The sequence below is a fragment of the Salvelinus fontinalis genome, chromosome 5, assembly GCF_029448725.1.
Source record: "Salvelinus fontinalis isolate EN_2023a chromosome 5, ASM2944872v1, whole genome shotgun sequence".
In the NCBI taxonomy this organism is placed as follows: Eukaryota; Metazoa; Chordata; class Actinopteri; order Salmoniformes; family Salmonidae; genus Salvelinus; species Salvelinus fontinalis.
The window spans coordinates 57,286,587-57,299,737 of NC_074669.1; the positions used below are offsets into that span (position 1 = coordinate 57,286,587).

The 13,151-nt window shown below is 45.6% G+C and overlaps 1 protein-coding gene across 1 annotated transcript in view; it reads right to left on the bottom strand.

Moving 5' to 3' along the window:
- Window positions 1–1,578: 1,578 nt before the first annotated feature.
- The window catches only part of zgc:154142 (uncharacterized protein LOC555481 homolog), a gene marked incomplete at its 5' end in the record, with an annotated part of 30,103 nt that continues 18,530 nt past the window's right edge, over window positions 1,579–13,151 (bottom strand). Inside the window, 15 exons of the mRNA XM_055924244.1 lie at window positions 1,579–2,645; window positions 3,453–3,613; window positions 4,374–4,569; window positions 4,771–4,864; window positions 5,088–5,182; window positions 5,310–5,422; window positions 5,937–6,119; window positions 6,334–6,555; window positions 7,079–7,213; window positions 7,904–8,122; window positions 8,790–8,973; window positions 9,146–9,309; window positions 10,331–10,608; window positions 12,118–12,207; window positions 13,013–13,136. Coding sequence (XP_055780219.1) covers window positions 2,454–2,645; window positions 3,453–3,613; window positions 4,374–4,569; window positions 4,771–4,864; window positions 5,088–5,182; window positions 5,310–5,422; window positions 5,937–6,119; window positions 6,334–6,555; window positions 7,079–7,213; window positions 7,904–8,122; window positions 8,790–8,973; window positions 9,146–9,309; window positions 10,331–10,608; window positions 12,118–12,207; window positions 13,013–13,136 — 2,450 coding nt within the window. The remainder of the gene's footprint in view (window positions 2,646–3,452; window positions 3,614–4,373; window positions 4,570–4,770; window positions 4,865–5,087; window positions 5,183–5,309; window positions 5,423–5,936; window positions 6,120–6,333; window positions 6,556–7,078; window positions 7,214–7,903; window positions 8,123–8,789; window positions 8,974–9,145; window positions 9,310–10,330; window positions 10,609–12,117; window positions 12,208–13,012; window positions 13,137–13,151) is intronic.

Sequence of the window (13,151 nt, forward strand, 5' to 3'; positions counted from 1 at the left end):
TGATTTTAGACCACACAGAAGTTTGGCTGCCTCCTGAACTGACTCACAGAGGGGGATAGCATGCCCTAGCATGCTTCCTCTTCTTCCCTCCCCCTCTTTGTCTCTCCCAATGTGGGTGACCGTAGGAGCAACTGGTATGGCAGCAGCACAGGAAAAACAGTCCTAGCAGTAACAACTGCTGCTCCACTAGAAGGCTGTAGTAGTGACTAGCTCATATCACAGACTTCATTCTATGGGTAGTTGTTGTCCTTATGAGGCAAGTAATCCTGAGACTATTGAGGGAACGGACTAGGGTTTACTCATAACATTCCTCAAATGTTCCTGGTGCTAAATATATATATTTTTTAGGAGTTTGTCATAACGGCTTTCATTACAGACTCCCATTTAAAAACTGAGTCACTGGATCATTGCTAAGGAATTTAGACTCAGATAGAGTTAGTTAGCATAAAGGTAGCCCTGTTCTAGTCATGCTGCCATGATACCACCTCTACTGGGTTTATGTGTTGTAGCCCATTAGGGAAGTCTGACTCAGAATTACGTGATGTCGAGTAAGAGTTACCAGGGAGAGAAAAGCTTGGTCTACCTACTGAACACACAGTGCTGGAGAACGTACTTCACTTTCAGTAAACACATCTTGTCCCTGTTACTCTGATGCGAGTTTGTGTTCAGTAACCTAAATAAAGTTATTTTGAAGGTGGAGGGAGATGTAGAGAGAGAGGAAAGTGTTTCAGTGCCAGGAAGAAACAGACTGCAGAACTGTGACAGCTAGAAGACATTTTAAAAAGACTCTCTCTGTGCCCAGACCGATGTAAAAGCCAACTCTCGCTGTCACACGCACACACACAAAAGAGTGTGCTGCCTATGGCTGAGTGAACTGTAAGAGTGACCCGTTATATATCCATAAAGCCCCTTGCCACCGAGATAGAAGCCCCTGTGCCTGCCACCCGGGTCGGCTGAGGAAAAAGGCTTTGTAGCTACTTACACAGATGGTGAGCGCTCCTGCCCCCATTCTCTCAGGGAAATGCCTGCAGTCTGCAGAAAAGAAGGATGAAGAAAAATGACTATCCTCCCTCCTTCTCCTCCTCCCTTCTTCTCCCTCTCTTCACTCTTGTCCCGAATACACACCGCCTAAACCTTGCCCAAAGCTGGCAAACCCTTTCACCCAGACTAGTGCCATCCAAAAGTCCCCAATCAACAGCAAAAATAATCCAAGGTAGAGCGAGGAACAATGGGTAAAGACTCCAGTCTACACATGAGATTCCTTGTTTTACAACCCCCTGTTCTGAAACACAGATTAGTGGCTGTCTGTCTCCTCCTGGGCTGAAATCTGAGCCCCGCGCTCTCATTGGCTGAGCGGATGGGTCATGTGACTAAAGGAATATCATTTTTGAAGAGTCTGCCTGTAGGATTTGGCTGAGTCAGAAGGGAGAATGGATGACAGTATACTAAGGCTGGGGAGGAAAGGGGGATTTGGATGTAAGCTGTGTTTGAAGTTTAACAGCCTACATCCATACAAAGAGGATTTTATAAGCCTTGTAAGGTAATATGTGGAATCACATTACTGTTCCAGAAGTGGGAGAATATGCAAAATAAGGATTTTATTCAAAGGTCCAGAATGGAAGCAATTGCAACATGAAACATGATCACATTACTTACAATATTTCTACATGGTGAGAATAGGAGTTTGATATACAGACATTATGCAAAAAGTATTCCCACAATCATCTGTACTGGTATACACAGTATAATCCTAATGTCCATAAGGTACTGTGGTGCTGCAGTGTATTATACCTCCCTACTGGAGCGGCAGGTAGCCTGGCGGCTAAGAGCGTTGGGTCAGGCTTGAAACCCCGACTAGGTGAAATACTGTATCAGCCGATGTGCCCATGAGCAAGGCACTTAACCCTAATTGCTCCTTTAAGTCACACTGGGTAAGAGCATCTGCTAAATGACTCAAATATATTATGAAACCTCTTGGGGCCTGCAGTGTATAAATACTGTAGTGTTAAACTTTAAGGAGTGTAGAAGGTAGGATCAAGCTGCCCTAACAGGATCAGATCATTTCCCACCTACCTAATAGATTGTGTAATGCGTCAGGTTAAACAAATCTGATCATAGCTCTGTGGTTAGGTTCCAACTCCAACCCACACTATCCAACCTGACAAAACAGTTCTGAGATGAGTAATTATAATCTGATCCTAGATCTGTGGTTAGGTTCCAACTCCAACCCACACTATCCAACCTGACAAAACAGTTCTGAGATGAGTAATTATAATCTGATCCTAGATCTGTGGTTAGGTTCCAACTCCAACACACACTATCCAACCTGACAAAACAGTTCTGAGATGAGTAATTATAATCTGATCCTAGATCTGTGGTTAGGTAGCAACTCCATCTACCATCTACCATCTACATCAACACCCCCCAACAGTTCTGAGATCAGTGATTTCGCCTTAGTCTAGCGACTTTTCATAGATGAACCTCTTCATGTTATCATCGATCCAGTCGTTGAAGGAGGACACTCTGGTGAACACAGAGGGTTTCTTGTCCTTGACACAGCCGAAGGGGCCGAAGCTGACGATGCCGTGGACCTCCCACGGGTCTGAGGCTGAGGGTTGGCAGGCGAAGGGGCCACCTGAGTCACCCTGCAGAGGAGGAGAGGACGAGGAGAGGAGCGAGGGATGAGGAGAAAGGAGAGTGAACATTTTAATGTAATTATAGATGACAACTAAAATATTAAAAGGATTGAACCAGCAACTGTCCCAAAAGAGTTGGATTACTTTTATCGACATAATCTTGCAAAGAACATAATCGCTAGTGAATTATTTTCAGACATTAATTCATATCATAGGATAGGAAGCACACGTACTCAACGTACTCAGGCTACTAAGGCTACACGGTAACAAAACACTACAGAGGGAAAGAACACTGCGAGTAGCACAAGAGCTGCTGGGTAAAATACATAGCAGCACGTGGCGGTCAAAGACTCTCACACTGCTGTCATTCATATGACCCTCATTATGACAGACAACTATGTAGTTCCTATGCTCTTTGTCCTCTGTCCCACCACAACAACAAACTAATTCAACCATTATCAAGAATGACTGATCACAAACAAATGCTGTGTGCTGTGTTACATAATTGTTACATAATGCATTCCAATCAGGAGAAACCACTGGACTGTATTATCATTGTGTAATATAATAACAAGCCACTTGGTCTCGGTAGAAGCCAAGGTGATACAACCAGCCCACCACCCATAACCTACCGTTACCTACCCCAAAACGAAGCACTAAAGCTGGTTAGTTGGGTTGAACAACCAGGCTTTCTCCCAACCTCTCCTAGAGCAAACCGAGCCACTCTCTGTGTAATAGGTTGTACCACCAGGCTCTCTCCCTTCCTCCCCTTGCCCAAAACGAGGCACTGTAGCCGGGTAGGGGTCCGTAGTCTACCTGGCAGGCTGACTTGAGCTCGTCTGGAGACTCGTATCCGGCACAGATCATGGAGGGTCTCAGGGTGTCCCACCAGTAGGCTGGCTTACTGCAGGTGGCGAAGGGGACGATGGGCAGGGCTGCCTGGTTCAACTTCTCAGATACAACAGGGAAGAGGCTACCTGGAGAGAGAGATGGGAGGAAGGGGGAGGGCCGGTTGCACGTGGTGTCAATACTGTGGTGTCAATACTGTGCTGAGTTGATTCAGACTCTATACGTGGTGTCAATACTGTGCTGAGTTGATTCAGACTCTATACGTGGTGTCAATACTGTGCTGAGTTGATTCAGACTCTATACGTGGTGTCAATACTGTGCTGAGTTGATTCAGACTCTATACGTGGTGTCAATACTGTGCTGAGTTGATTCAGACTCTATACGTGGTGTCAATACTGTGCTGAGTTGATTCAGACTCTATATGTGGTGTCAGTGCTGTGGAGTGCCACCTGGCCTCATGAAAACTTTATCAGCCCTGAAAAGAACATGACACACCCAGTCAGCCAACACCAGGCTTTGCGTTAATATTGTAGCCTGCTTATAATCCCTCCTAGGAGAGGAAAGCCCTGCTAATGTCAGTCAAGTGTCAAGTAGAGTGGGAGCTGGGTGAGATGGGTGGAGCTATCACTGCCAGTTTGAGGAGAGGTTCTTTGGGGCTGATGTTGTTATAGCATCATAAAATAGTTAAAAGTTTAGTCTCAGCAGAGGTAGGTGTTGCTATGCAATATGTGCCGTGTTTTTAAAGGTGTATTTAAATGGTGTATTTTCAAATGTGTATTTGAGGTGGTGTGTCATGTATCTGAATTGCAAGGGTGTGTGTCTGTGTATGTGCACCTACGAGTGTGCCTATTGATAAACTACTATTCCTAAAAACCATAAAAAACATACCTTTCTCGTCGCCCCACCCCGTGACGTAGCAGGGTTTCCCAGCAGGCATCAGGGCGCCGAGCGCCGGCAGACACACGGGACTAATCTCCCTGGTCATGTTGACTGCAGAGCTCAAATGCACCAGGGCGATGTCGTTAGTGATGTCCGTCTTGTCCTGCTCGTACACGAAGCCCTTGTGCTTGATGATGCCGTCCACCTGGAGTCAAAGAAATCGAATCAAATTAAACGTTATTAAAAATGTAAAAAAATCACAACCTACTTTACAGTAAAACAATAAAATTGAAGGAGATAAAAAACAATCAATGACAATACAGAAAGAGAGACATCATATTACAATTTATACTTAGATAATACATACTTTTATATCTCAATAAATAAACATGAAGTTGCTGTTCACCTTGTAGCAGGCCTCATGGGAAGGGAGGTCCCGGGATGAGTTCATGTGGTGTTTACCCAGACACATGCGCCAATAGGTGGGGTTACCCAGAGGCCTGGATGGGGTCGGGGGAGAAGGGACTTTTGGTTAAGGTTAGAAAGTTAAAGGGAGTTTCTATTATTACTTGTAACTCACATTTTGGGATTGGATAGAATAATGTGTTAATGTGTGTGTGTGTGTGTGTGTGTGTGTGTGTGTGTGTGTGTGTGTGTGTGTGTGTGTGTGTGTGTGTGTGTGTGTGTGTGTGTGTGTGTGTGTGTGTGTGCATGCGTGCTTACGCCATGAAGCAGTGAGCGGCCGTCAGGACCCATTCCTTGTGGATCAGGGAGCCTCCACAGCCATGCATGTAGGGGATGGGATTGAACGGACTGGCCTGAAGAGAGAGAGATTCATCAACATACATGATTACACGCACACACATGCATGTAGGCACTAGTTGCAAATAAGTCCTGCACATACGCGGTAGTGCACACACACACACACACTAACCCAGGCCTCACCTGCATGGAGACTTGCCAGGGCCAGGAGTGGGGCACAGCCTCTACCCCGTTGACCACTCTCAAGGTGGCACTACTGAAGGGTACAGCAGGGCTCCCACACGTCTCAGGCCAGCCTATAGGAAGAAGAGAGAGACAGGTCAATATACAGTTAATAAAAGGTACTCATGAAAGTCTTTTCAACGTGTCAGTCAGTGGGAAATGTCACCCTGCTGTTGGAAAGGGAAAGCCACTTATAACTGAAGTCTGGTTGAGCTGGCAAGGCTCCATGATGTACCTAGAGACAATGTCTCTGTAGTAAACATAGCAGTTGTCCAGATGAACATCCCATGAGGAGAAGGTAGAAGTTGGCCATTTTTATTTAATTTAATCTTTCTTTTGACAGGGAGTCATGCTGAGACCAAGGTCTCTTTTACAGATGAGCCCTGTATACACATCAACACGCACATCAATACACGAAAAGCAAAACACAATCATAGAAAAACACATTCTCAGTAAAATGGTCCTCAATCTGCATTTGACACAGATATAAGGTCAGATATTTTTATTCCCCCTAAATTGGGTTCATGTTAGGATTTGTGTCAGGGTAATCTGATCCTCGATCTGTGGTTAACCAGCGGTTGTACTAACTGATAGTGATGTTGTCCCATGGGTTAGCGGGAGGGGGAGGCAGAGTGGGGAACATGTTGGGATCAGTGGTCCAGTAACCACGGAAACCCTTCTCCACATTGGCTTTGTTGCTGTGGAAACGGACCACAGCCGTGTTGCCGATGACAGTAACCTCGGGGGGCGGGGCAAAGCCACAGAAGCGACCTGCAAAGGTAACCAAGTACAAATAAGAAAAGTATGTTATTGAAGTAATGTAGATTTATCACATGTACTTAGTTACATTGATGAAAGTAATGCACCCTTGAAAAAATGACAATTTGTAACTTGAATCCACAGCAGTTTGCAGAAATCCAACAAAATATCCTCTATGAATCCTATTTTAATGGCGTCTCTATAGTGTTATCGCTATGGTACCAGCCTTGTGAGGTCAACCCTGCTCCACCGTAGATCTCCACGTAGTCCACACACTGTCCCAGCTGGTTCACGGCCTGCACCTCAAAATGGGTGAAGACAATGTGGATGTTCTTAGCTGAGGGGATGGAGATACGCCAGGTACACACAGCCTGGTCTAGGTAGTTGTTAGGCCAATTAGGAGAGGTGAGTTCTCCCTGCTCACTGCTGAAGACACCTCCACATGAAGCTGTAGGGGGAAGTGGGAGAGAGGAGGGTGGGGAGAGTCTGTGTGTAAAGAGTTTGTGTAAATCCATAAGAATGTTAGTCTTAGTGGTGAAACTGAAGGTGCGCCTAAGCAGTGATCTGAAGTCAGATATGTATTCCGCCATGGCCGCCATATGGTGAATGTTCACATTAGGAGGGTTGCTAAAGGTGCTGATCCTAGAACTGTGCTTAGAGGCTTCTTCCACAAGGAACGTCTGTCCATTCACCCAGCTCCACTCACACTGGCTGGGGTCCACAGCCTTCCAGGAGGCCCTGAAGCCCAGCTCTACTCACATTGGCTGGGGTCCACAGCCTTCCAGGAGGCCCTGAAGCCCAGCTCTACTCACCTTGGCTGGGGTCCACAGCCTTCCAGGAGGCCCTGAAGCCCAGCTCTACTCACACTGTCTGGGGTCCACAGCCTTCCAGGAGGCCCTGAAGCCCAGCTCTACTCACCCTGGTTGGGGTCCACAGCCTTCCAGGAGGCCCTGAAGCCCAGCTCTACTCACCTTGGCTGGGGTCCACAGCCTTCCAGGAGGCCCTAAAGCCGGTGTCCACCACCTTGTTGTTGGAGGAGAAATAGAGGCTCAGTCTGTCACCGATACTCACTAGGTCCTGAGGGGGAATGTGACTGCAGTAGGTACCTATAAAGGAGACATAAGGAGGTTATAAGGTGACTTACTGAGGTTATAAAGATCATAAGGTCATAAGGAGGCATACAGTGCATCACTTAATTGGTCTCCTCTCCTTCATATGTACTGACAGGATAGATAGAGAGAAGCAAGTTCTTTCTTTCTTCTGATATGAGACAAATCAAGGGTTTCAAAGGCTAATCAAACATTGTTGGCTGAATCTCTTTGTGCAAACAGAGTCTCCTGGGCCTTAATCTACAACTGTCATTATGATAACGACAGTAATCTGTCTGCTGTGATTAATGATATTCAACTACTCTATTATCAAATCCATCAATATGTGTCCTGGCTGACAAAGCACATCAGTTGTTGAAGAGACAAGAGCATTCTCTGTTACAGCTTTCTTGTCAAAGGGTTTCATCTTGCCTTCCAGTCAGTTGTACGGCTGCCTGAGCAAACAACTTGACTCTGAAATGTCATTTACTCTTAATCATATTGGAAAGTAATGACATTGACGTGTTTGAGGTGAGACACAATAAAGCACACAGTAATCTCATTTATCAGACACAAGTGACCCCGCAAATTAATCGTCAGACAGGGTGTGTGTGTGTGCTCACGCAAGCCACATACATACGCACACACCCCATATCACCTACCCCCCCTCCTCCCACACACACCAAAGACCCTTACATACGGCTGTACCTAGGCTGGCTAAGCTGTCGTTGATGGTGACCTTGTCGTTGAGACACAGCTGGGTGTCCTCCAGGGAGAAGTTGTGGAAGTGCAGGTGGACCAGTTTACCGTCGGGCACCTTGATGTGCCACTGGCAGTGGGCACCGTTACTGTAGCTGCCCGGGTGCCCCATGCTGGACAACACGCCGCTCTCGCCAGTCAGGTCCTTTGGCCCGCCGCAGCCAGATGCTACAAAGAGAGGAGGAAAGGGGATGGGGAGTAAGTTGAAGGGAGGACAGAAGGAGAGATGAGGAAGGAACAAGAAGGGACAAAGAGAGAAAGAGGGTGGTCGGAAAGAGAGAGAGGGAAAGAGAGAGAGAGAGAGAGAAAGAAAGAGGGGGGTCAGAAAGAGAGAGAGGGAAAGAGAGAGAGAGAAAGAGGGTGGTCAGAAAGAGAGAGAGGGAAAGAGAGAGAGGGAAATAGAGAGAGGGAAAGAGAGAGAGAAAGAGAGAGAGAGAGGGAAAGAGAGAGAGAGAAAGAGAGGGAGAGAAAGAGAGAGAGGGAAAGAGAGAGAGAGAAAGAGAGGGAAAGAGAGAGAGAAAGGAGCAGAAAAAAAGATGTCACGCCACTCCAAATCAACCAAAAAGCCTGATATTAGAAACCGATTTAGACCGGTTGGAACCAGTTCTCGAGTGGCGGAGCGGTCTACGGCACTGCATCTCAGTGCTAGAGGTGTCACTACAGAGCCTGGTTCGATTTCAGGCTGTATCACAACCGGCCGTGATTGGGAGTCCCATAGGGCGGCGCACAATTGGCCAATCGTCGTCCGGGTAAGGGTTTGGCTGGGGTAGGATGTCAATTTGTTCTTAACTGACTTGCCTAGTTAAATGAAGGTTAAATAAAATAAATCACCTACTGTGCTGGTTGTACATGTCCCTGCGGATGACATTCTCCATCCAGGGGATGTAGGCCGAGGCACGGGTGAACACAGAGGGTTTCTTGTCCATGATGCAGCCATTGGGACCAAAGCTGGTGATGCCGTGCACCTCCCAGGGAGCGTTGGGAGAGTCCTGGCACACCAGGGGACCGCCCGAATCGCCCTGTGTCACATGACGAGGGTCAACAGCACTTCATATTGATGACATCATCAACACAACCATGACATCATTAATCAAATCGTTTTTTTGTATCATGTAATCACTGCATAAGTCAATGGATAATTTTTTGCATTATACAGTATAATACTATGGGTATCTTTTCCCACTTAAGTACCTGACAGACAGACTTGAGCTCGTCAGGCAAGGTGTAGCCCATGCAGATCATGGAGGTCTTGACCTGGAACCACCAGTAGTCCATCTTCTTACAGGTGTTGAAGGGCACCACCGGCAGGGCCACCTGGTTCAGGCTCTCAGCCACTTTGGCATTCATGGAATCACCTGCTTAAAAAAGATAGAACCGGTTAATTTATTGTTTGGTCCTCAGCTACTTTGGTATTCATGGAATCGCCTGATTAAAAATAAACGAGTTGCTCCAGTTAGTTTATTGTTATCAACTGATAGTGCTTGACATTTATCCTTTTTAGAAGCTTTTTCATAGAAAACTGAGGCTGTGTTTACACAGGCAGCCCAATTGCTATCATTTTTTCACTAGTTGGTATCAGATCAGCGCTGAAAAAGATCTGATTTGAAAAGATCTGATGTGATTGGTCAAAAGACCAAAAAAAGAACAGAATTGGGCTGCCTGTGTAAACGCAGCCAAAGAAGTGTACAGCGAGATCAACGTTGAAATTCAGTGGATGTATTTTCAATTGTTAACCAACAGAGGGGGTGAAAGCACCGGAAGAACTGGAACCAGGTTTGGCAGTATGGAAATAGGAAAACCGGTCAAGGAATTCATTATGGTGGATGGATTGTTGTATTTTGTTGTAGCTTGTACGTGCTTGTATATATTTGTGGAAGGGAAGAGTCATATGTTTTTTTCTGATAGGAAAATTAGGTCACAATCCTAATATCTTGCTCTGACTGTATCCCACTTATCTGCACAATGCATATTGGAGCACCCTTAACCCAACCCCTAGCAACCTCGTCAAGAGATTTAGATCACTTTGCATAAGGTGTTGGGTTGATAGGCGCTGGTCTGGGCTACCCCTCCAATTGGCTCCAATATCATGGTGTCCTCCAATAGGATTCACAATAAATGGCAGACATCACAAAACATCTCAAGCCCTCACCAGTCTTCATCTCCACAGCCGATGGCATAACATTGATTGTATCTGCACTACACAACGACTGCGTCCCAAATGGCACCCTATTCCCTATACAGTGTGCTACTTTTGACCAGGGCCCGTAGGGCTCCATATAGGGAACAGGGTGGAATTTGGGACGCAAACAATTCCTCAAATGAGACAAAAGAGGTCACAGCAAATCGTGGACGTCCCAAAGCCCCACAACCCCTCACCAGTCTCATCTCCCCAGCCGGTGGCGTAACACTTCCTGCCCCCCTCCAGGACCTCCTCCAGGGAGGGCAGGCAGGAGTAGGAGATCTGATCGCTGGGGGTCACTTCCCCACCCAGCCTGACGAGGGCGATGTCGAACTCCACCGTGGGCAACGTGGGGTACTTGAAGCCCTCATGGCGGTAGATGCCCGTCACGCCGAAGCAGCGCTCCATGTCTTCTGTGAGCGTGAGGTTGTGTTTGCCCAGGCACATTTTCCAGCGCTGGAGCTCGTCAGCGTACCTGGAGAGAGAGAGAGACACATATCATATATATCCTAATGTTTTGTACACTCATTGTATAAACACACACACTGATGCAGACATCCTCCTGAACACAACCACCTATAACTACATCATAGAAATTGAATGATTTGACTTGGGAATATACCCTTTGAAGGATCTATTTCTATGTACAAAACCAACCACCAACTGACAGAAAAACCTACAGCGTACAGAGTTTGCTGGCAGTAGCAGCATACCATCAATTCCTATCTATCAGCATGGTTCTCTGTGACAGGGCAGAATTAACTCTGTGGGTCATTATACACAGTTGGAGACATTCATTGTACTAACAAGACACAGCACCAGCCCTGTAACAAGCCTTAGATAAGGACCTAGGTAATGGTTGTGACAGACAGAGGCATAGGCGTCCTAAAGAACTGCCTGTCTGCATTAAGATAATAGGCTCCAGACACAGGGAGGGACATTTTCTCAACTTTCATGGTCTAAAAATACTTTTCTGTTTTGTTTACTTAACAAGACACAGAACAATATTACGTAATGTCAGCTCAGTGGTGTAAAGTACTTAAGGAAAAATACTTTCAAGTCCCAAGTACTACTTAAGTAGTTTTTTTGGGTAGCTGTACCTTTACTATAGATATTTTTGACAACTTTCAGTTTTACTCCACTACATTCCTAAAGAAAATAATGTACTTTTTAATCCATACATTTTCCCAGACACCCAAAAGTACTTGTTACATTCCGAATGCTTAGCAGCAGGGTAGGAACATTTTCTAATTCAAGCACATCAAGAAAACATCCCTGGTCATCCCTACGGCATCTTATCTGGCAGACTCACTAAACACGAATGCTCCATTTGTAAATTATATCTGAGTGCCCCTGGCACACTACAACAAGAAAATCGTGCTGTCTGGTTTGCTTAATATTAATATTAAGAATGTAAAATGATTTATACTTTTACTTTTACTTTTGATACTTAAGTACATTTAAAACCAAATACTTTTAGACTTTTACTCAAGTAATATTTTACTGGGTGACTTTCACTTTTACTTGAGTAATTTTCCATTAAGTTATCTATACTTTTACTTAAGTATGACAATTGGGTACTTTTCACACCACTGTGTCAGCTCAATCAAATGTAAAAGGTACATTTTAAAATCTCAAAAGGTCAAAATGTATGCCAAAATGGTCTTGTTTTGTGCACACCATAGGGACATGCTGGCCTACATGTACGGTGATGTGTACCTGTGACACAGTTGAGGGGAGTGCACGTTTATAGGAATAGAATTACCGCCCAACATGGAATGGACCGTTGACTTGAATGAGAATGTCTGTTCTAGTAATTCTGTCTCTGTGTCTACGTCCCAAATGGCACCCTTTCCCCTATATATTTCACTACTTTTGACCAGGGCCTATGGGTCTCAAATAGCACCCTATTCCCTATAGGTCCTGGTCAAATGTAGTGCCCTAAATAGTGTGCCATTTGGGACTCAACCTGTAGTTCATTCACCGTATGAAGCAATGGGCAGCTGTCATGACCCAGTTCTTATGGATGAGAGTTCCTCCGCAGGTGTGGAAGAACTTGGGCGTCTCCTGACTGCTAGGCCAAACCTGGGAAAATAAAACATCAGCTTTTAAAGTGATAGATCACCCAAATTATTCAATGACATGTTGGTTTCCTTAGCCTGTAAGCAGTCTATGGACAAGGTAAGACAGCAATCCATGCTATGGGCCGTGTCCCTAGACTGCTCACAGGGCAAGGAAACCAATATGTAATTTTGTAATTTGTTTGAACTATTCCTTCAATGGTGAGCCAGTCGTGCCTATTTGTCTTCTAAAGGCCAAACCTGTGAGACAGTACGCAAACACACAAACACACACACGCACAAACAAGCATCGCGTACGACGATGCCTCTGACATAATCAAAGTTGTTTTAAATAAGGAGTAGGTTGAGCTGAAGGGACTCATCTCATTAAGTTTTATTAGCAGTGTGTGTGTGTGTGTGTGTGTGTGTGTGTGTGTGTGTGTGTGTGTGTGTGTGTGTGTGTGTGTGTGTGTGTGTGTGCAGTCTCAGGGTGTGTGTGTGTAATTCGATCCATGTAATGATGATGTCAATTAACAAACATGTCCCAACTGAAATAAGTCTTGTCCCTGGGACTAGCGTAGCTGCATCATGATAACAGAGAATCTCATTCAAAACCTATTGGTGATATTGCCCTTGAGAGATGAGATGTTGAGTAAATGAATTAACTTGTTGTTGTAAAATAGTTGACACATTCGTGATGTTCCCTGATGCATAATGGGTATAGGCCTAAGACATGGTGGCAACCAGGCAGCCATGTTGGATTTGATTCTAGAATAACAGGGTTTGATGGATCTAAATGACCCTAAATAGAGTTTAGACAGACAGTGTCTCAACTGCATGGACACCTGCCAGGGCCAGGAGTGTGGGTTGGCTGGCTCGCCATTGACGATGCGGGTGTGGATGGTGGGGGGAATGGCGGGTTTGCCACATGTGGTTGGCCATTCTAGAGTAAAGGACA